The following is a 24,588-nucleotide window of genomic DNA, read 5'->3' on the forward strand; positions in this document are numbered from 1 at the left end:
AGAAGCACTTTGTAGTTCTACAATTACTGACTGTAGTCCATCTGCTTCTCTGCATGCTCTGTTAGCCCCACTTCACCTTGTTCTTCAATGGTCAGGACTCTCACAGGACCACTACAGAGCAGGTATTATTTGGGTGGTGGGTCATTCTCAGCACTGCACTGACACTGACATGGTGGTGGTGTGTTAGTGTGTGTTGTGCTGGTATGAGTGGATCAGACACTGCTGGACTGAGAATAGTCCACCAACCAAAAACGTGGGTGGCGTCCTGTGCCCACTGATGAAGGTCTAGAAGATGACCAACTCAAACAGCAGTGATAGATGAGCGATCGTCTCTGACTTTACATCTACAAGGTGGACCAACCAGGCAGGAGTGTCTAATAGAGTGGACAGTGAGTGGACTCGGTATTTAAAAACACACACACTAACACACCACCACCATGTCATTGTCAGTGCAGTGCTGAGAATGATCCACCACCTAAATAATACCTGCTCTGTGGTGGACCTGTGGGGGTCCTGACCATTGAAGAACAGCATGAAAGCAGGTTAAAAAAGTATGTAGAGAAACAGATGGACTACAGTCTGTAATTGTAGAACTACAAAGTGCTTCTATGTGGTAAGTGGAGCTGATAAAATGAACAGTGAGTGGGCACTGTGTGAGGACTGCATCACACGCTCACCGGCTCTGAACACAGCACGTTCTGGTAACACAACACAGTATCAAGCTGCATGCATTAAGCAGTGCTGCATCCGAAAATCTGAAATCCTGCAGATATATCACAGCATGACATACCAGAACATACAGAGCTAAGCTAAGTTTCAGTTTATGCATAGACAGAGCGAAGTGTCTAAGTGCTAACAAGTCACAGAAAAAATACAAAAAATAATAACGGGTGTCGGGAACTAAGAGGGAGTTAATTCACATTTGTACATAAAAGAACAGAACAATAACAGTTTAAGAACAATAATAAATTAATAAGACAATAAAACAGTAGTCTGAACAGTTGACACACAGTCGAGACATGCATACACTCGATATTGCTTTTCTAAGAGACTTACAGTATAATAATGAATCATTTACTGCTTATTGTGTTCTTGATATGTTGTCTATATTTGATATGCATGCTTAAAAATGAACAGCAGCAACAAAAGGCTTAGCAATAATGTCTACATTCATATATTTTAATTTCTTTTACATTAATTTGCTTAGACATACCCTTTTCTTCTATTTTCTTTTATTTTTATGCATTGCATGGTGATCTGATACAGCCAATGTTCAGACTAGGAGACAAAAACAGTAGGTAAAGTTTATCCTGGTTTGTCCAGCTTTATGATTCGGTTCTCTACACATATCAGGATTAGGGTGGCACGCTGGCTTAGTGGGTAGCACTGTCGCCTCACAGCAAGAAGGTCCTGGGTTCAATCCCCAGACGGGGCGGTCCTGGTCCTTTGTGTGCGGAGTTTGCATGTTCTCCCCATGTCTGTGTAGGTTTCCTCCGGGAGCTCCGGTTTCCACCCACAGTCCAAAAACATGCAGTCAGGTTAATTGGCACTGAATTGCCCTATAAGTGAATGGGTGTGTGTATGTGTGTGTTTGTGTATGTGTATGTGTGTCTGCCCTGTCATGGACTAACGTCCCGTCCAGGGTGTTACTGTGTGCCTTGCGTCCATTGAAAAGCTGGGATAGGCTCCAGCACAACCCCCGGGATACCCCCTACAACCCTAATCTATAATCCTCCACTATAATAATAAATCATTATTATTTTTTTAAATCTACGAACAGCATGTTGTCTTGACGAAGCAAAGCAACCCCACAACATCACATAATATGTCATCGACAAAGTCGAGGGATAATGCATTGATTAGGGTGTGGCTCTTCGTACACAAAGCTGATGTGAACTCGCCTTGTGCAGGTGAAAAGACATTTACATTTTTGGCATTTAGGAGACGCCTTTTTCCAAAGTGACTTACATTACAGTTACAGTATACAGTCTGAGCAATTAAGGATTAGCTGGGTAACTGGTTACGACTAGATTAGCCACTGATGCACCGCTGCTTTTACATCATCATCACATGAAAATCTTCTGCCTCTTAAAGCTTCCTTGAGCGGTCCAATAAAGGTGGAAATCAGATTGTGCTAAATCCGGACTTTAAGCTCTGTCTCAGTCTCTCAAAGACGACCAATTACTACTCCTCCCACCCTTAATGTTTCCACTTTTTGACGATCTCTTGTAATTCGTCATTTCATAATCTAGCTAGTTAGTTAGTTTCTTACTAGTGTGAATGCAGGGTGATTCCTAATCAAAGCAGTTCCTAATCTTCTGCACTAGGTGAGAGGTACACACACAAATAACACTGCACAATGTCTCATTTGGCAACGGAGAACCAAAATACAGATCGACAGTTTATTGCCTGTTGTATGCTCACTATGCAACTCCTAAAAACATCAAGACAATCAAGATAAATCAATCACGCCTGACGAAACGTTTTTCTTTTAGTGCAATGGAGAGTTAAAATGGTACCAAATTATCAGATGTTGTACAAAAACCATACAGCACAGTGTTCGCAAACTGTATCTAATGTAAGATTCTGCCATTATTGCTAACATGCCAAAAAAAAGACATTACTCTATGACGTACAGCTTTACAAACCTCTAAATTTAATTATTTTAACGTCGTTCATTGAAAATCCTAGAAATAAATTGAAGAATTAATATCGCTCTGTTGAATGAATCGCATCCCAAACATCTGAGACTGCTAAAGCCCCTGAATTCTGACTCGAGTCAAGGCTAATGGAAGACGACTAGATATGTGCAATTTGCAGAGTTAGTAAATGTGTGTATGTGATATATGTACACTATATTGCCAGAAGTATTCACTCACCCATCCAAGTCATTGAATTCAGGTGTTCCAATCACTTCCATGGCCACAAGTGTATAAAATCAAGCACCTAGGCATGTAGACTGCTTCTACAAACATTAGTGAAAGAATGGGTCGCTCTCAGTTTGGTACCGTGATACCACCAGGATGCCACCTGTGCAACAAGTCCAGTCGTGAAATTTCCTCGCTACTAAATATTCCACATTCGACTGTCAGTGGTATTATAACACAGTGGAAGCGATTGGGAACGACAGCAACTCAGCTACCAAGTAGTAGCCACATAGTCAATCGCTACAGAGTCAATCGTAAAGCACGCCGCCACTGGACTCTAGAGCAGTGGAGACGTGTTCTCTGGAGTGACGAATCACGCTTCTCCGTCTGACAATCCGATGGACGAGTCTGGGTTTGGCGGTTGCCAGGAGAACGGTACTTGTCTGACTGCATTGTGCCAAGTGTAGAGTTTGGTGGAGGGGGGATTATGGTGTGGGGATGTTTTTCAGGAGTTGGGCTCGGCCCCTTAGTTCCAGTGAAAGGAACTCTTAATGCTTCAGCATACCAAGAGATTTTGGACAATTTAATGCTCCGAACTTTGTGTGAACAGTTTGGGGATGGCCCCTTCCTGTTCCAACATAACTGCACACCAGTGCACAAAGCAAGGTCCATAAAGACGTGGATGAGCGAGTTTGGTGTCCTGACCTAAACCAGATAGAACACCTTTGGGATGAATTTGCGCGGAGACTGCGAGCCAGGCCTTCTCGTCCAACATCAGTGTCTGACCTCACAAATGTGCTTCTTTCTATAAACACACTCCTGAACCTTGTGGAAAGCCTTCCCAGAAGAGTTGAAGCTGTTATAGATGCAAAAAGTGGGCTGACATCATATTAAAAACTCTATGGATTAAGAATGGGACGTCACTCAAGTTTATATGCGTGTGAAGGCAGACGAGTGATTACTTTTGCCAATATATTGTATATATAGTATATATATATATATATATATATATAAAATGAGGTCTCTTGTTTTGATGCGTGTCTTTTTTAGTTTCAGTCACATGTCATTATTGATATTCTCTCTTAGACAGTACTTATGTGTTAAGCTATTACACGTGATATCCATATTTATGCGAGTGGCTTTGTTACATATTGCACATTCTATACTACCAAAGCAAGCAAAGAGGTATACTTGTAATTGCATATGGATGTCAAATTAAAGTTATTTGTGGTTGTACTTACAGTAAAAAGCTGAAAACACACACACACTCACACCGGGTCCGTTCGGAAACCTAGTGAGCTCTGTACATAGACAGCATTGTACGTCACCCTACGCGCTCCCCAGAAGAAGGCTGTTCGAATTCGAACAATAGATGCCCCAAAATGCTGCCTACTAAGATGCCTTATTTTGAAGCTATAATCTGACTGAATGACGAGGGAGCATCTGATACTTCCTTAGCGGTGAAGGAAATCCCAGCATCCCGTGTCTGTGTGGGTTTCCTCCGCGCGCTCCGGTTTCCTCCCACAGTCCAAAAACATGTAGCCAGGCTAATTGGAGACACTGAATTGTCCTATAGGTACCTAGCCGCTGGGATGCATAAACCAGTGCATTGTAGTGCCGGTCCCAAGCCCGGATAAATAGGGAGGGTTGTGTCAGGAAGGGCATCCGGCTTAAAAACTGTCCCAAAGTAATAATGCGGATCACGATCTGCCGGCGACCCCTAACGGGCGCAGCCGAGGTAACTGTGATGTTATTGTGCTAGTAGTTGTCTAATAACTGTGTCTGAATAACCTGCCTTATAAGTCGATGACTTATTAGAATCCTCTCTATTTAGGCAGCTGCCCAGATAGACAGCAAGGCAGCTCACTAGGTTTTCAGACAGACCCACCTACACACACCCCACACACATGAATGTAAAGAGATTCATCCCAGTCTGTATCCCTGCCTGCCTATAACAGTGTAATCATTCAAACACAAAGAAAGATGTTATGACTTCACTTGTTTTCCATTTTTTCACAAGAAAGAGTAAAGTGATATTATTGTAGCATTTAGCACTAAATATTACATATATAAAATTATTCACATGCTTTTTTTTCAGTTTAAAAAGTGCATCGGTTAACTTGTTAAAGCAGCATCAGAAAAGATCATTCATTTTCTGCAAAAAAGTGTTTCTATAGGATTGTCTTTTTTTGCTAAGGTTTTAAGAAGCTTGTTTTCTTTTCATATAAGTCGAAGGCTACCAGAAGCAAGAGGAGCTTAAAGCAAAAGCAGAAAAGCAGGCACGAGTGTTTTTTTTTCTCTGTTCCTAAACGGCAATGTAAGACTCCTGCTGTCCTGGAAGACTACAACCCCAAATCAGATCTATAAATAATGCAAATAAAATAAAAACGCAGCATGAACCTGAGATATTTCATGTTTTCTCTGCTCAACTTCATTTCATTTGTTAATAAACATCCATTCCTGCATTTTAGGCCTGCAACACAGTCAAAAAGTTGGAAGGGGGGCAGTTAAGGGCTAGTAATGAGGTGAAAAAACTAAATAATGATGTGATTCCAAACAGGTGATGTCAACAGGTGATTGTAATCATGGTTTGGTACAAAAGCAGCATCCAGGAAAGGCTGAGTCTTTGATGAACAAAGATGATCAGAGGATCTCCAGTTTGTCTACAAATGATTGAAATGTTTGAAAACAATGAACCTCAAAGAAATATTGGAAGGGATTTGCATATTTCTCCCTCTACAGTGCTTAATATTATTAAACGATTCAAGGAATCAGGAGGAATTTCAGTGCGTGAAGGCCAAGGGCGCAAGCTTAACCTGAACGCTTGTGATCTTTAAACCCCTATTGTTAGACGGCACTGCATCAAGAACCGCCACTCAACAATAGCTGATATAACCACATGGGTGAGGGATTACTTTGGCAAACCTTTGTCAAGCACTACAATACAAAGTTACATGCGCCAAAGTTCAAAAAAGAAGCCTTATGTTAACCATGTCCAGAAGCAGCATCGATCTCTCTGGGCTCTGAGACACCTAGGATGGACCATCACACAGTGGAAACGTGTATTGTGGTCAGATAAATCAGCATTCCAGGTCTTTTTTGGAAAAAAATGGACTTGTGTGCTCTGGACCAAAGATGAAAAGGATAATCCAGACTGTTATCAGGAACAAGTCCAAAAGTCAGGGTCTGTCATGGTATGGGACTGTGTCAGTGCCCTTGGTAAAGGTAATTTACACTTCTGTGATGCAGCATTAATGCAGAAAAGTACATTGAGATCTTAGAGCAACATGTGCTCCCTTCAAGACATCATATTTTCCAGGGACGTTCATGCATTTTTCAACAAGACACTGCAAAATCACATGCTGCACACATTACAAAGGCATGGCTGCGGAAGAGGCGGGTACGGGTACTGGACTGGCCTGCCTGTAGTCCTGACCTGTCCCCGTACTGTTGTACATCTTAAGACGTGTTTGCAGAAAGAATGAGACAAAATAAAAGCTGAAACACTGAATCACTTGGTATCCTCGGTGCCAAAACGTCTTTTAAGTGTGGTGAAAAGGAATGGCAACATTAGAAAGTGGTAAATGCTTTACTGTCCCAACTTATTTTGGAACGTGTTGCCGGCCTGAAATGCAGGAATATCTCAGGTTCATTCTGTCTGCAATGAAATAAAAGTCTGTGTGTTTTTTTCATTATTTGCATTTATGTTGTCCCAACTTTTTCTGATTTGAGGTTGTATAACAGACACATTTCCAGGAACAGCAGGAATGTTACAACTTTGATCTCAAGCAAATAAAAAAAGCACATTATGGGCTGGATCTACTTTTGTTTCTTTCAGCTGAACATTTCTATGATCATATTACAATTCAGATCGTTCTGTGTTTACATGCTACTATACACTGCTTGATTCCCTATTAAGAGAAGTAAACGTAGTAATACGTAGCATATATCAGTGGCCACATATTTTTCTTGATTATATTGATAGTAAACATCCAATCTAAGAGGCAGTATTCAGTTTGTGTAAAATCTTATATTCTATTTGTAAAATTCTACTTTTAAAAACTATGTCCAGTAAATTCTGGTTGTATTCTATATCTGAGGAGCTATTTCAGCTTAGGAAAGTGGAATGTAATTGCAGCGTTTTCATCTAAAAATGACCGTTTTTGTGCTGTTTATGTTAACACACATGGCAGTTGGTTGTCGACGGCAGTGTACGTAATTTGCGTTTTTAAATAATGACACTTCTCTCCATTTTCCATCTATTCCATCCAAAAGTAACATCCAGCCCATACAGCTTAAATCTCAAGCAATCTAAAATATACTGTATACTAATATAATTTTCACATTCTGCTTCTATATTATTATAAGATGAATACAAAACAAGCCATAGCTTTTTTATAGCTTTTTAAACTCGTTAATTACGCGTACGTCTGTACAAGTGCACATTTCTGCATGCTTATTTCTGCGCCTTTGGTGATGCTTTGTTGTCCGCTTTGGATCCCGAAAGGCCATTTTCTGTGTTGTCGTTCCCTGAATTGCTTACAAGGCACTCTTTACTGTAAAGAGGAGAGAGACAGAACCAAAGATGATTAGGTTAATATACACAGATCAGCCATAACATTAAAACATACACTCACTGTTCATTTTATCAGCTCCACTTGCCATATAGAAGCAATTTGTAGTTCTACAGTTACTGACTGTAGTCCATCTGTTTCTCTGCATGCTTTGTTAGCCTCCTTTCACCCTGTTCTTCAATGGTCAGGACTCTCCCAGGACTCATTCTGAGCACTGCAGTGACACTGACATGGTGGTGGTGTGTTAGTGTGTGTTGTGCTGGTATGAGTGGATCAGACACAGCAGCGCTGCGGGAGTTTTTAAATACCGTGTCCACTCACTGTCCACTCTATTAGACACTCTTACTTAGTTGGTCCACCTTGTAGATGTAAAGTCAGAGACGATCGCTCATCCTTTGCTGCTGTTTGAGTCGGTCATCTTCTAGACCTTCATCAGTGGTCACAGGACGCTGCCCACGGGGCGCTGTTGGCAGGATATTTTTGGTTGGTGGACTATTCTCAGTCCAGCAGTGTGAGTTACATGTTTAAAAACTCCAGCAGCGCTGCTGTATCTGATCCACTCATACCAGCACAACACACACTAACACACCACCACCATGTCAGTGTCACTGCAGTGCTGAGAATCATCCACCACATTAATAATACCTGCTTTGTAGTGGTCCTGTGGGGGTCCAGACCATTGAAGTACATCATGAAAGGGGGCTAACAAAGCATGCAGAGAAACAGATGAACTACAATCAGTAATTGTAGAACTACAAAGTGCTTCTATATGTTAGTGTTAGTGTATCTAGAAACCAGGAGGTGGTTTTAATGTTATGGCTGATTGGTGTATATATATCCAGGTCTTTTTATTTAATCTGGCATATGTCTGTAAGTATCTGTATGTGTGTAGGAAATTGTGTGGACAAGGAGAAGGGCAAAAAAGACTTACTTCTTGTCCTGGGATTTGTTCATGACATGGAGGACCACCGCCTTTATTACCATGACGATAATGATTAAACCGATGAGCCCACCAAGCACGGAGACAATGAGGAGTGTCAGTGTTTTATCCACTACTTTTACTGGTAGCAAGAGATTCCAAAGAAAGGGAGAAGACATATTTTATATATTATTATTATTATACTTTGTACAGCAAAAACATAGAAACTTCATTTTATTTATTAATAAACATTTATCCCTGCATTTCAGGCCTGCAACACATACCAAAAAAAAGTGGAACAGTAAATGCTAATCCTTTTGACCACACTTAAAAGACATTTTGGCACCCAGGAGACAAAGTGATTTAGTGTTTCAGCTTTTGATTTGACCCATTCTTCCTGCAAACACGTCTTAAGATGTGCAACAGTACGGGGTCGTCGTTGTCGCATGTTTCGCTTAAAAATTCTCCACACATTCTCTATTGGGGACAGGTCAGTACTGCCGGCAGGCCAGTCCAGTACCCGTACCCTCTTCTTCCGCAGCCATGCCTTTGTGTGCAGCATGTAGTTTTGCAGGCAGCACATGTTGCTCTAAGATCTCAATGTACTTTTTTGCATTAATGCTGCCATCACAGAAGTGTAAATGACCTTTACCAAGGGCACTGACACAACCCCAAACCATGACAGACCCTGGCTTTTGGACTTGTTCCTGATAACAGTCTGGATGGTCCTTTTCGTCTTTGGTCCGGAGCACACAGCATCCATTTTTCCAAAAAAGACATGAAATGCTGATTCATCTGACCACAATACACGTTTCCACTGTGTGATGGTTCATCCCAGATGCCTCCAAGCCCAGAGAAGTCGACGCCGCTTCTGGACATGGTTAACATAAGGCTTCTTTTTTTGCACAGTAAAGTTTTGTGGCATTTGTGCATGTAACTCTGTATTGTAGCGCTTGACAAAGGTTTGCCAAAGTAATCCCTCACCCATGTGGTTATATCAGCTATTGTTGAGTGGTGGTTCTTGATGCAGTGCCGTCTGAGGGATCGAAGATCACTGGTGCTCAGCTTAAGCTTGCGTCCTTGGCCTTTATGCACTGAAATTCCTCCCGATTCGTTGAATCGTTTAATTATATTTTGCACTGTAGAGGGGGAAATATGCAAATCCCTTCCAATCTTTCTTTGAGGTAGTTGACAAACTGGAGATCCTCTGATCATCTTTGCTCATCAAAGACTCAGCCTTTCCTGGATGCTGCTTTTGTACCAAACCATGATTACAATCACCTGTTTGGAATCACATCATCATTTAGTTTTTCTCACCTCATTAACTAGCCCTAAATTGCCCCCGTCCCAACTTTTTTTGGAATGCGTAGCAGGCCTGAAATGCTAGAATGAGCAGATAAAACATGAAAAATTTTGGGTTCAAACTGTCTGCAATCAAATAAAAGTCAAAGTAAACGTAAGTAACATATTGTCCCAACTTTTTCTGATTTAGGGTTCTACATCCTAAGAGTATAGAAAGAGGTCTTACACTGATCCACAACGATGATGCTAAACACAGCGCTGTGGTTTCGGTTCTTCTCCTTAGGGTTGCGGCCAAAGCAGGTGTACTCGCCCTCATCTTCAAAAGTGACGTTCCATAGTAGGACAGAAATGTTGTTGTTCTTACTGGACCCAATGAATGAAAAACGGTCATGATAGATCGCCACATGGGGTTCGAAACCCTCCGCCGGAATTGTGCCTTCACAGATCTGGTGAAGAGACATACTTTCCATTATTAATCATACTGGATTTAAAGTGCTAAACATGTCAGTATAGAAGTCAATACAATAAAGCTTAGTTCAGATAAAGCATGTGCTAGTATAATGCATTATTGTGCGTCATATGATGGTTATTGCAATGATACCTGCAGGGGTCAGAGCGCAAGGTCAGCCATTGTATGGCGCCCCTGGAGCTGAGAGGATTAGGTGCCTTGCTCAATGGCCCAAACTTCTATATTCATCATTTTAGCCTATGATCAACCATAACATTAAAACCACCTCCATGTTTCTACACACACTGTCCATTTTATCAGCTCCACTTACCATATAGAAGCAGTTTGTAGTTCTACAATTACTGACTGTAGTCCATCTATTTCTCTACATACTTTTTAAACCTGCTTTCACCCTGTTCTTCAATGGTCAGGACCCCCACAGGACCACTACAGAGCAGTATTATTTGGGTGGTGGATCATTCTCAGCACTGCAGTGACACTGACATGGTGGTGGTGTGTTAATGTGTGTTGTGCTGGTTTGAGTGGATCAGACACAGCAGCGCTGCTGGAGTTTTTAAATACCGTGTCCACTCACTGTCCACTCTATTAGACACTCCTACCTAGTTGGTCCACCTTGTAGATGTAAAGTCAGAGAAGATCGCTCATCTATTGCTGCTGTTGGCTGGATGTTTTTGGTTGGTAGACTATTCCCAGTCCAGCAGTGACAGTGAGGTGTTTAAAACTCCATCAATGCTGTGTCTGATCCACTCATACCAGCACAACACACACTAACACACCACCACCGGGTCAGTGTCACTGCAGTGCTGAGAATGATCCACCACCTAATTAATACCTGCTCTGTGGTGGTCCTGTGGGGGTCCTGACCATTGAAGAACAGCATGAAAGGGGGCTAACAAAGCATGCAGAGAAACAGATGGACCACAGTCAGTAATTGTAGAACTACAAAGTGCTTCTATATGGTAAGTGAAGCTGATAAAATGGACAGTGAGTGTAGAAACAAGGAGGTGGTTTTAAAGAGGTACTACTATCGCCGTCTTACCTTAATCATTGTGCCATTGTCATTGTAATGCCAGTTGAAGTATAAGTTCTTGATGCCGATACAGCTACTGTAAGTGCAAGGTAAGAGTACAGAGCTACCGTTCATCACCTCAATAGAGTGAACTTTGCCCACCGATATTTCCAACGCCTGTGCACACCATACACCTACATGACCGTGAAATAAAGAAGAGAAAGACAGACAGAAGAAGGATGAATAATTAGTGGTTCAGTCTGAAGATTGTCGATTCAACTCCAGGCTCTGCTATGCCAACCACTGTTGGACCCTTGAGCAAGGCTCTTAAAGGTGTTCTTCTTATTTCAGTGATCTCATTTGTTCTTTAAGTTTAATTATAACCAGCTAAAACAGACTCACCCATACAAAAGACATTCAAATATACCAAGCCAAGCCTCATCAATGAGGCGCCACCAATACCCAAGCTACTTAAAGAATCAAAAGTGAACCCAATTTGCAGGATGCTTAACCAAGTTGGAACAATACTGTGGCTAAGGGTAAGCTTGCTCGTCCAGGGCAGTTTCGAAAAGTCCCATGACTGAGTTGAGGCCGAGTTACTAAACGGATAAAGTATGACATCAAACGCCGGCAGGAAACTAGACCGCAATGAGAAAGGCAGGTTTCCCAACCAAGGAGCTGACAAGTCTTTGAAGAAAAAAACATGCTAATTAGAAACACTTCCACCTGGAGTGAATAAACACTCGACAAGGTGCAAGTGAATGTCAATTAGGAAGGACAGACATTTCAATCTACGCCTATGTAGGATACGCCCCACAGGTCATATTTGGCAGGGCAGATTGGCATGATTTGATGCTCAGCAGTTGGGCCCAGTACAAATAGTTGTAGGGCTTGGGAGGCATAGCAGTCTACCAGCCCTAAAAACTAGAACTCTAGAGTTTAAATCCAAAATAATGCAATCAACAGGGCAGGGGGTCAAAACAAGCATAAATGACTGAACCAGAGCAAGGGTGGAAAGGGTGCAAAGAGAAGGGGTAGTTGTTTTCTGCTTCCTATGCTGGTATCCTCAGCATGTAGATCAGTGATAGCCCTAAAATAAGTTTGCGTAATAGCTATTTTTAAATCCAGATGGGATTGTGTGTGTGTGTGTGTGTGTTTATAAGAGTTTAAGTATATGTAACGATAGTCGTGATGTGTGTGTATGGTATGTGATATGTGGAGTTAAGTATGGACACCCCTAAGTTCAAGATTTTCAGCCATATTTAGTGCCAGTATGTGTGTTTTTCAGCATACCCTGATTGCATTACTTCTCCCCTCTACTGATATCACCCTCCACTGCTGACAGGAGAGCCGAGACTGACACACGTGTGTCGACTGCATCTTTTCACCTGCACGAGGCGAGTTCATATGCGGATCAGCTTTGTGCACGGAGAGCCACACCCTGATCAACGTATTATTCCTCGACTCTGTGCAGGCACCATCAATCAGCCAGCAGAGGTCGCAGTTGCACCAGTTATGAAGAACCCTGGTTTGACATCCCCACCCTGTGTGATCACCAGCCAATCATTGTTCATGTAGGCGCCCAGCCCAGCCGGATGGCAGAAATCCCAGCTCTGCTGTGTTAGTGGATTTTACCGCTTCACCACCTGTAAATGTATTTTGAAAGTGTGTACACAATCAATGATATGACAAAGGTTTTCTCCATTAGTGCATGATGGCTCTCACTGTGGTTTGCTGGAGTCCTGGAGCCTTGTAACCACGTCTAGACTGATAAACAGGCATCATATGCTGCTTTTTGAGACCTCCCGTCCTGCTTCAAATTGCCAGACAGCTTATATTTAACTAATGTTTGGATTTAAGAGTGTTTGGCAGTTATACTGCCTGGGTGTGGCTAGTAAAATTGATTTTTGTAGAAACGTTAACTGACTGCATTCATCCAACCATCTTTTATTTACTTTACTAACTCTACCCTGCTCATTCATTCTTTTTACGTCCATGTGTTCAGTAAAATTCAATTAAATATATACAATACACGGTCTTTTTTGCTTTTATATATCTTTCTGTTTAATCTATATACAATATTGCTAAGCTAAGCTCTGCTATTTTCACAATTCCCCCAGGCTCTAATAATGGAGTAGGAAGTGATACTGAGGTATTGCTTACACTAATGTGTGTGCTGCTCTAGACTACTACATTAGACTACATGCCTCTGTGTGATACTTAAAGGTGTGTGCTGACTGAACGCTTTGTCTTTTCACAGCTGTTATCCAGTTGATGACTTGCACTGTTAAACATCTGGATCAAGTATTTCTAAAAACCTCAAATTAAAAAGATGTTTATTATAGTTGTATGTGATTTGGGATGGATCCAAATTGTGACTGTTGTGCTTAATTTGAAAGGACATCTTTGAATCACCTCATATATATATATGATTGAAATATATAATTTAAATATATAATGTTTATACAAATATTATATATATATATATATACATAATTTAAATATATAATGTTTATACACTTATATAAAATTTGTTTTCTTTTTGTTTTTAAATTCTAAATGTGTTTTTTAATATACCATTTAAGTATATAAATATATAATTAGAAATACGGGTGGTACGGTGGCTAAGTGGGTAGCACTGTCGCCTTACAGCAAGAAGGTCCTGGGTTCGATTCCCAGGTGGGGTGGTCCGGGACTGGGTCCTTTCTGTGTGGAGTTTTCATGTTCTCCCCGTGTCCGTGTGGGTTTCCCCGGGTGCTCCGGTTTCCTCCCACAGTCCAAAGACATGCAGGTGAGGTGAATTGGAGACACTGAATTGCCCTATAAGTGAATGTATAAGTGTGTGTATGTTTGTCTGCCCTGCGATGTTCTGGCGTTCCATCCAGGGTGTTACTGTGTGCCTTGCGCCCATTGAAAAGCTGGGATAGGCTCCAGCACCCCTCCCCCCTCGTTTTTAAATGTATTATTGAAATATGTAAATATATAATTATAAATAGATCATTTAAATATATAATGTTTATACATATAGTATATCATTTGTTTTTAAATTCTAAATTCGTTTTTAAATATACTAGGTAAATACTGTATATAAAGATGAATATATACTTGAATATATAATGTTTATACATATATATATATATATATATATATATATATATATATATATATATATATATATAATTTGTTTTTAAATTGTAAATGCATTTTTAAATATATATATATATATATATATACAGTATATATATATATATATATATATTTTTTTTTTTTTTTTTTTTTTTTTTCTTTTGCCTCTGTTCCATTTTTCTTAAAGTGTGTTGCAGGCAATAAAATGTAAATGTGTTGATCAGTAAAAACATTTCTACTTTTTACTTTTGTCAGTAAAATATATTCTATTGCATTTTATTGTATTTTAAAATAATCTCGATTTTCTCATGTTAAATTTGTTTTTCACTCTACAAAACCCAGATAAGCTACACACACAATTCCCGAAGGCTCTAAGATTGAAGTAGGCAGTGAGTACTACTTACAGTAAGATGCCTGCTCAAGGTTTAATGCACGGACTGCATACCTCTGTGTAATGCTTAATGGTTTGTGCTGACTGGATTCTCTGCCTTCACCCACTAATAGTTCCTTTAGCTGCTAACCAATAATGACCTGCAGAGTCAGGCTTTTGGGTCAAGGTCTATGTAAAAAGCTAAGCATGGCGCCGTTATGGTTAAAATAACTATTATGTTTTTAGGTTTAGAAGCCATTTAGAAACTGGGGAACAAACAAATTTGTTATAAATATATTGATAGTTTAGAATTAGGCCTGTTAAGACTTACATCTAGCAGACATTGCAACGGAAAATTAATGCTCTTAAAATTCATCCAAAATAAGGTTCTTAACCTTTTTTTCTCCTCTTTTTTTTACAGACCCCAGTATGATTGAAAAAAAATCTGGGACCCCCTTGACACAGGTGATCTTATGATCTTATTCTTAAGCTTTCAGCGTGGATGTAGAAGGGTATCGTCTTCTTGCTAATGGGAAATCTGATAAATCCATGCTGAAGGTAACTTCTTTATATTGTCTGATTTTGGTTAATATAGTGGGTTCACTCCTGATAAACTGGTGCTGAAGCTTCCTCACCTGGGTCTACTTCTGGGGGCTCTGCATTAACAACTGAATCTGAATCATTTATAGCCCCCTTTGCACTTTTGAGGTGGGCAAATAAAATATGTGCCCATTCTTACAGACCCTGTATAGTCTATGGACTTTTTAATAGTTTAATGGACTATGGGTAGGTTATAGGTACTATAAATGGGTATTATGTATGCTAATATTCGAGCCACTCAAGTGGTGTAGCGGGAAAACACACTAGCACACCAGACCTGTGATTTCAAACACATCGTATCGAATCTCAGCTCTGCCATCCGGTGTCAGTTCACTCTCCGCAGGGGTCAGCACCGGTAGAGAGGAAGCATAATACAATTGGGTAAGCAATGGTGAAACCTTAATGTCACTGACCTGCTGGATGTGTATATGGTGCTCAGAAAACAACATTGCTTTGTAGATAACTGGTCCACTTTCTACAGGAAAGCCTGGTCTTTTAAAGGAGGACAGTGTCCATCCCTGTTGGGAAGCTGCTGTTCTCATTTCTTGTAGCATAGTTGGCAGGATTTATGGTATCAGCGTAGCTACAGATAATGGTCATTGACTAACCAGGGTTTCTCAAAAATATAAATGTTAATATAGTTATTGGGTTGACTGGGGTCCTTTGCTATCCTCCTGGCCCTTGATCAGCACCATTTTCTACATATGGACCGCAGGTCAGGAAGCTCGGTCTGGATAGTGCACTCAGCTGAACGCACCACCCTCTGGAGAGCCTGCCTATCCTGCTTGGTGCATCCTGCTTACACAGACAGCCTGGTTGTTCCACCACAAGATTGAAGGCAATATGCAGTTCCAGTTTAGTGAACCCTGAAACCTGCTGTGGCAACCCTAATGCAGAGTTCATCAGTGGCATGGAGGTGGTAGGTGTGTGAGGTGAACTAGGGCTAGCGATGCAAAGACCTAGCCTTCTTGGTCATGAAGAAAACAGGTGAAGAGTATATCTCAGATCTCAAAGAGCACAGGGAAAACAACCTTTCTTAGGGTGGAGTAGTGCCCAAAAGAGGGTGAGGTGAGAGGATTTGAGCTTTGCATTTGTTAAAGACGGCCTGGAGGAAATGTTGGGGCGAGATTGACTGGTCTGGCCAGAATAAGCTTCAGTCTGGCCCGCCTGAGATGGTGGTGGGTCATGAGTGGCCAGCTCATCTTCAAGCTCTTCTAATTGCACATTTACTGTGCAAAAAAGAAGCCTTATGTTAACCATGTCCAGAAGCGGCATCGACTTCTCTGGGCTCGGAGGCATCTAGGATGGACCATCATCACAGTGGAAACATGTATTGTGGTCAGATGAATCAGCATTCCAGCCGTGTGCTCCGGACCAAAGACGAAAAGGACCATCCAGACTGTTATGAGCAACAAGACCAAAAGCCAGGGTCTGTCATGGTATGGGGTTGTGCCAGTGCTCTTGGCAAAGGTCATTTACACTTCTGTGATGGCAGCATTAATGCAAAAAAGTACATTAAGATCTTAGAGCAACATATGCTGCCTTCAAGACGCCATCGTTTACAGAAACGTCCATGCATTTTTCAAACATGGTGCACATATTACAAAGGTATGGCTCCGGAAGAAGAGGGTACAGGTACTGGACTGGCCTGCCTGCAGTCCTGACCTGTCCCCAATAGAAAATGTGTGAAGAATTTTGAAAGGAAAAATGCGACAACGGCAACCCCGTACTGTTGCACATCTTAAGACGTGTTTGCAGGAAGAATGGGTCAAAATAAAAGCTGAAACACTAAATCACTTGATATCCTTTGTGCCAAAACCTCTTTTAAGTGTGGTGAAAAGGAATAGCAACATTACAAAGTGGTAAATGCTTTACTGTCCCAACTTTTTTGGAATGTGTTGCAGGCCTGAAATGCAGGAATGGATGTTTATTAATAAATGAAATGAAACTGTGTTTTATTATTTTATTATTTGCATTTTCCATACTGTCCCAACTTTTTCTGATTTGGGGTTGTATAAAAAACTATATTTTGCAGGCTAAATTCAGATATACAGCATTAAAAATGCACTCTAGAAGGTGTGAATGTTGGCAGGGGAATCAGTATGTGACTTATGCAGATGCCTTGTGGGGGTTGACGGACTGATAATCTAGTGATCTAGAGGTCAGTTTAGAACAGAATGTCTCTGCCAAGCAGCAGAACTGTTAACCCACACGTCCTGCATTGAGTAACCACTAATGTTACACATATTAAATTACATTAACTGACGTACTAAAGTCTTTAGGTCTGTAAGTCTTCCAGGACTGGGACTTAAAAGATCTACCAAAGGTTCGCTCAGGTGGCACAGCGGTAAAATACGCTAGCACACCAGAGCTGGGTTTTCTAATACATCGTATCGAATCTCAGCTCTGCCATCCGGCTGGGCTGGCTGGCCACACGAACAACGATTGGGTGGACAAGCCGGACCATTATTGAGGAATAATGCTGATCAGGGTGTGGCTCTCCGTGCACAAGGCTGATCCGCATATGAACTCATCTAGTGCAGGTGAAAAGAGGCAGTCAGTACTGCCCACGTGTCGGAGGGGGCGTGTGTCCATTGCGAAGCTCCTCAGTCAGCAGTGGAGGGTTGTATCGGCAGACGTAATTGGATATGACTAGATTAAATTGCAAACAATTCAGATCATTATTCTTACATAATATTGCAAAAAAATTTAGGCAACCTGAGAACCAGAGAAATCTCAGTCTGTGTAGGTAACGGCTGGCTGCTACTATTAAATATGCGTGACCTTCATGCCCTCAGAAGGCACTGCATGAGAAACCGTCATGCTACTGTGATAAATATAGGCACAAGAGCTGAGAAGTGCTTTGGACAGCTGCTGTCACTTAACACAGTTCACGCCTAGATAAAATGCATGCAAAAACTCATAGAGTTCTTGGGCTTAGTTTGGGTGTAGTCAATGATTATTTCCGCAATACCAGGCCTCGTTCTATACAAGCTGCACCAGCATGGCTTTGTAGACACAGAGTGCATGTGCTTGACTGGGCTGCCTGCAGTCCTGATCTTTCGATCACTTATTTCTTTGTTATCTACTGCATTCTTCTGGTCAAGGTCACAATGGGTGTGATTCAATTTGAAAACGCTAGAACAAGGCAATCATTGCAGGGCTTTAACAAAAGCTTATACACTTGTAACATTAGCAAAAGTAGCCTAAAGTTACTTAAGCCATGTTGTTCATCCTTTAGTTTTTTGATTCCCTGACACAACATACATACGAAGCTCACTGTGTCTGATAGAATTAAAAGTTATTAATATATAGGTGTTGTATCTTTATTGTGTTTAACAGCTGGTAAAGCAAGAAAAATGACCTATTTTAACTTGTATTTGATCCCCAGAACTAAAATTATTAATACTGAAACTAAAATATATACAACAACAATGATGAGAATGAAGAGAAATCACATGATATTAATAATAATAATAATAATAATAATAATCATAATAATAATAATAATTACTAAAACTGAAACTAAAATTAACTAAAACGGTTGATAAAAATGAGCATGATGGTAAATAAGGTAATAATAATAATAATAATAATAATAATAATAATAATAATAATAAAACTAATAGTAATAATAATAATAATAATAATAATAATAATACACTATTTGGAAATAAGTATTGGGAACGGTCTGGGAAAGGCCATGACCCTGGGCACTAAGCAAGGTCAATAAAGACAAGACTTGATGAGCAAGTTGGAGAACTGACTGTTAAATCTGTTAAAAATCACAGGGAGGTTGACTACAAAAGTTTTATTTTGACTAAATAGGCATAAATTCCCACAGACACACTCCAAAATTTAATGGAAAGAATTTCCAAAAGAGAAAAGACATTGGCATCGCCTTAACAACAACAACAACAACAATGATAATAATAATAATTATTATTGTTATTATTATTATTATCATTATTATTATTATTGTTGCGAATATTATTATTATTATAATTTATATTGCGATTATTATTATTATTATTATATTATTATCATTATTATTATTATCAATATCATTATTTTTATTATTATTATTATTTATATTGCGAATATTATTATTATTATTATTATTATCAATATCATTATTATTATTAACAATATCATTATTATCAATATCATTATTATTATTATTATTATTATTAACAAAATTATTATTATCAATATTATTATTATTATTATTATAACAGCATTTCAGATTTATTCTGGTAATAACTAATTAAAACTCATTTCAGTCCATATTGCAGACTAACTTCCAAAGCATTATTTTAAAAAAATACAGCAAATTATCATCATTATACTGTGTTTACCCATTAAGCCTAAATGAAAGCATGTGTGGTAACCATAACTGCTTGTGAAAGCACTCAATAATGCCCTGTTTTATTTGTTCCCACGTCACCTTCAAAATAAGCCTCCAACAAAGCAAAAATGTGTGTGTATATGTGTGTGCGTGTGTTATGGCAAATACAAGATATATACATTTGGGTATATATACACTGTATATAACATTTAGAAATTAATACATTAAATTACACACACAAATATATGCATACATACATACATGCATCTATAGACGACAGATGTAGATATATAGATAGCCTTGTTTGTGTACAAAATCTGGCAGCATTTTTTCCTAAACGCATTCCTAACCTCCACCCATATAGAAGGACAACTGATATGTGTAACTAAATCAACCTTACACAGCAACAAGTAAATACACATGCCAGGACAGGAAGGAGGGTGTCCCATGTTTGCAAGCAGTGCAGAAATCTTAGTGTTCTGGCAACACCTCTAGCGCTAACGCAAAGGGTACGACAGAGGGCACATGTGAAAAGTGACAGCGAGAGGTACAGAGCGGGAGGAATGCAGATAGAACGTGAACCGGAGGGCTTACCAAGGAGAAGGGTGATGACTATGCTGGAATGGACCATATCACCAGAGCTTGTGCACCTGTGCAGGAACGATCCGCTGTTCCTCCACCCGTCCGTGTCCCGTTTATTACTCGAACGTCTCCCCATTTGTTTATCTTAAAGTCTTTCCTTGTCCTGAAACGTGTGTCTGCGGTTCGACTGTAGCCGTGGGTTCCTTGGTGGGATGGTGGGTAAAAAAGACGGACGAGAGGTGAGGTGAGCTACGGTGCAGGAGTTAAAAAAAAAAAAAGCAAGGAAGGAGGGGTGAGTGGGGACTTTTCGACTGGAAATGTCCTGCAGTGAGTGCCTCCTTGTGTCTTCTTTCTTTGCGGTGGGATCTAGTAAGTGAGGAAGAAAAAAGAAGAACAAACTGAGAACTGAGAAAATCAGAAATGAGAGAAAGAGAGAGAGAGAGAGGGAAGAGAGAGCTCACGCTCACCGGCTCGCCGAATGCTGATCGGATGAAATGCTCAGCCCGTGAAGAGACGAGTTACTGCCTTCATTCATGTGGGACTGGCAGCTGCACAGCGCAAGGGAGGGAGTCTACCGATCTCTTCTTTTAATGAACCTGATTGTGTCAGTCCGGCGCACATACGAGGTGGAGGTACTGGAAAGGCAGCCGGCATGCATCTGTAGCTGCAGTGCAGAAAAGAATGAGCAGTGAGAGTGCTACTGCAGAGAATGGGGGGTGGAAGTGGGTGTCCTTTAGCATGATCACTTCCCGGGAGGATCGTAAACACGCACGGCTTGAACGTTGTCATGTAACAGGCTGCTCATCCAGCCTATCCTCTACTCATCCACTCCCAGAGGGGTTTGTTTTTCCACTCTATTAAAATGCTTTTTTTTCTTACTAGAATCTTCTACTACTTCCCATTGCTGCCATTTAGTTGGTAATATTTTTTTACGATGGTATATGGGACAGGTAGAATTCAAATCACTACATAATGCATCAAATGCATTGTAATAAACATACACCAACCAGACATAACATTATGGCACCTCTTAGTGAGTGTGATATATTTTATCCTCAAAGTTGATGTGTTAGAAGCAGGGAAAATAGGAATTTGAGCAAGTCTGACAAGGGTCAAATTGTGATGTCTAGACGATTGGGTCAGAGCATCGCAAAAACTGCAGCTCTTGTGGGGTGTTCCCGGTCTGCAGTGGAACAGTGGTAAACCGGCAAAAGGGTCATGGGCGGCCAAGACTCCAAGATTGATGCACTTGGGGGGCGAAGGCTGACCTGTGTGGTCCGATCCAACAGACGAGCTACTGTAGCTTAAGTTGCTGAAGAAGTTAATGCTGGTTACACTGCAGAATACACAGTGCGTATGGGGCTGCATAGCTGCAGACCAGTCAGGGGGCCCATGCTGACCCCTGTCCACCGCCAATAGCGCCAACAATGGGCACGTGAGCATCGGGACTGGACCACAAAGCAATGGAGGAAGGTGGCCTGGTCTGATGAATCACGTTTTCCTGTGAGGAACACATGGCACCAGGATGCACTATGGGAAAAAGGCAAGACGGCGGAGGCAGTGTGATGCTTTTGGGCAACGTTCTGCTGGGAAACCTTGGGTCCTGCCATCCATGTGGATGTTACTTTGACACGTTCCACCTACCTAAGCATTGTTGCAGACCATGTTCACCCTCTCATGGAAACGGTATTCCCTGATGGCTCAAATGGTTCAGGAATGGTTTGAGGAGCACAACAACGAGTTTCAGGTGTTGACTTGGCCTCCAGATTCCCCAGATCTCAATCCAAGTGAGTTAAAGGATCTGCTGCTAACATCTTGGTGCCAGATACCCCAGCACACCTTCAGGGGTCTAGTGGAGTCTATGCCTCGACAGGGGGACCAACACAATATTAGGAAGGTGGTCATAATGTTATGCCTCATCGGTGTATGTGTATATGCTAATGATTTATAAACTTAAATCAATTAGTTCTATCTGACGACGTTATATAAGACATTGACCAATAGCTAGAGGATTAAAGAGACAGTCAGACCCCTACTTTTAGGGTTAAATACAAAGACCTTGCTTGTTAATGGCCCAAGGTAAGTAAGCAAAGTCCCAGTCAAGAGTTGTTCTCTGGCTAATAATGATCATGGAACGCATTAACATGTTTACCATACATCCTTATAGAAAAAGATACCTTAAAACTCAATCTCATTTAAACTCGGCGCCACTCCCAGAACCAATTGACGTCTAGTTTCAAGGTACCGACTGTACTCCTTAAACGGATGCATGCCAGCCTGATGTTATTTCTATAACATACGTATTGATAGTCCATTATACATATAGGTGGAATAGCTAAGTAGTGCTAGATCTATTAGCACTATACTATTAATAGGCCAAAGGACAGTCTTTTTTTAGACAGATGCCAGTGATCCAGTAAAACTGCTGTGTTGGCTTGTAGTGCAATGCAGTTTCTCGTTGCAGGAATCACTGGGGTTGCACTGCAGCTGTTAGGCAGAAGCCGAACTGTTCAGAGAGTAAATGCAGCAGAGTGTGTAATGATGCATGCACACATAACAGCACAGCACACTTCAGTGGTAAATATCTTTATAACTTTATATGTACCAGGCTGCTCTCGATAACCCAGTTCTGTCAGAGATTTACAGTTAACGTGTCTGTAACGGTGACTTTGCGTACAGGCAAGTAAAAAGGCAAGTAGTCCTTGTCTTATACAGCATTAAAGGATGCTGGTGTGTACAGTACTGAGATACAATGATCTATAGAATTAACCGTCTCAACACAGACATGCAAGATATACACTTCTTAACATAATGTCAGTGTGACCTTGGTATGCATATGAAGTCAGAATGGTGTGTGTGTGTGTGTGTGCATGTGGGGTGTGTGCTTGGGATAGAGCGAGGAGGGAGGAGAGAACAAGAGTGAGGTTGGTCCTGTAATCTAATTCTTTATATTAAGGCTACCAGGGATAGAATTATACAGTAGAACTACTTTATATATACACAGATCAGCCATAACATTAAAACCACCTCCTTGTTTCTACACTCACTGTCCATTTTATCAGCTCCACTGACCATATAGAAGCACTTTGTAGTTCTACAATTACTGACTGTAGTCCATCTGTTTCTCTGCATGCTTTGTTAGCCCCCTTTCATGCTGTTCTTCAATGGTCAGGACTCTCCCAGGACCACTACAGAGCAGGTATTATTTGGGTGGTGGATCATTCTCAGCACTGCAGTGACTCTGACATGGTGGTGGTGTGTTAGTGTGTGTTGTGCTGGTATGAGTGGATAAGACACAGCAATGCTGATGAAGTTTTTAAACACCTTACTGTCACTGCTGGACTGTGAATAGTCCACCAACCAAAAATATCCAGCCAACAGCGCCCCGTGGGCAACGTCCTGTGACCACTGATGAAGGTCTAGAAGATGACCAACTCAAACAGCAGCATTAGACAAGCGATCGTCTCTGACTTTACATCTACAAGCTGGACCAACTAGGTAGGAGTGTCTAATAGAGTGGACAGTGAGTGGACAAGGTATTTAAAAACTGTGTCTGATCCACTCATACCAGCACAACACACACTAACACACCACCACCATGTCAGTGTCACTGCAGTGCTGAGAATGATCCACCACCTAAATAATACCTGCTCTGTAAAAGGGGTCCTGACCATCAAAGAACAGGGTAAAAGGAGGCTAAAAAGATATGTAGAGAAACAGATGGACTACAGTCAGTAATTGTAGAACTACAAAGTGCTTCTATATGGTAAGTGGAGCTGATTAAATGGACAGAGTGTAGAAACAAGGAGGTGGTTTTAATGTTATGGCTGATCGGTGTATATTTAAAATTGAATATTGTTAAAACGGGACAACAGCAGCCTTTAATACACTTCACATACGTAGAAAGACACTGAAGGACAAACTAAAGGTGGTGGGTGGAGGCACGATGAAACAGCAGTTTTGTGGGACAGGATGGCGAAATGTTTAGGTACAGATGCTACGTATAGTGCGAGGAAGGGGGCTGGGGAAAGAAGTAAGAAGGGGTGCTTATATAGTCGAAAAGGGGGTTGTGTTGCGGGACATACTTGCATCTATTTAGTATATAAGACAGAGGTGGGGATGATTTCTTCTCTACTATGTGTAGGTCTACCCTTCAGTCTGAGCACAATGCTGCAATCCTCTCTCTCTCACACTGCCTCTCTCACTGCCTCTCTCACTGCCTCTCTCTTTCTCTCCTTCCTGCTGCCCTTCACTAGGCTTACCAGAGAACTTTATTTAGCAGACTCATTTCTGGAGAATTTAGAATTACACATTTACAGCATCTATTATCTTTTACCACATATTATTTACATGGCATTTTTTTATTTATGTGACAATCAACAGATCAACCTATTGACTGGACTCAGACACAGTAAGTAATGA

The 24,588-nt window shown here is 40.9% G+C and overlaps 1 protein-coding gene across 1 annotated transcript; it reads right to left on the bottom strand.

Annotated features, from left to right (window-relative positions):
- Positions 1–6,939: 6,939 nt before the first annotated feature.
- Positions 6,940–20,657, bottom strand: scn4ba (sodium channel, voltage-gated, type IV, beta a). Its single transcript, XM_063016652.1, has 6 exons — positions 20,634–20,657; positions 20,179–20,532; positions 11,171–11,334; positions 9,889–10,108; positions 8,373–8,502; positions 6,940–7,423 (listed from the first exon to the last, which is right to left on the bottom strand). The coding sequence occupies exons 2-6, from the start codon at positions 20,300–20,302 to the stop codon at positions 7,324–7,326; spliced, it is 738 nt and encodes a 245-aa protein (XP_062872722.1). The 5' UTR covers positions 20,303–20,532; positions 20,634–20,657; the 3' UTR covers positions 6,940–7,323.
- Between the last annotated feature and the right edge of the window lie 3,931 nt (positions 20,658–24,588).

Source organism: Trichomycterus rosablanca, chromosome 20 (assembly GCF_030014385.1).
Source record: "Trichomycterus rosablanca isolate fTriRos1 chromosome 20, fTriRos1.hap1, whole genome shotgun sequence".
In the NCBI taxonomy this organism is placed as follows: domain Eukaryota; kingdom Metazoa; phylum Chordata; class Actinopteri; order Siluriformes; family Trichomycteridae; genus Trichomycterus; species Trichomycterus rosablanca.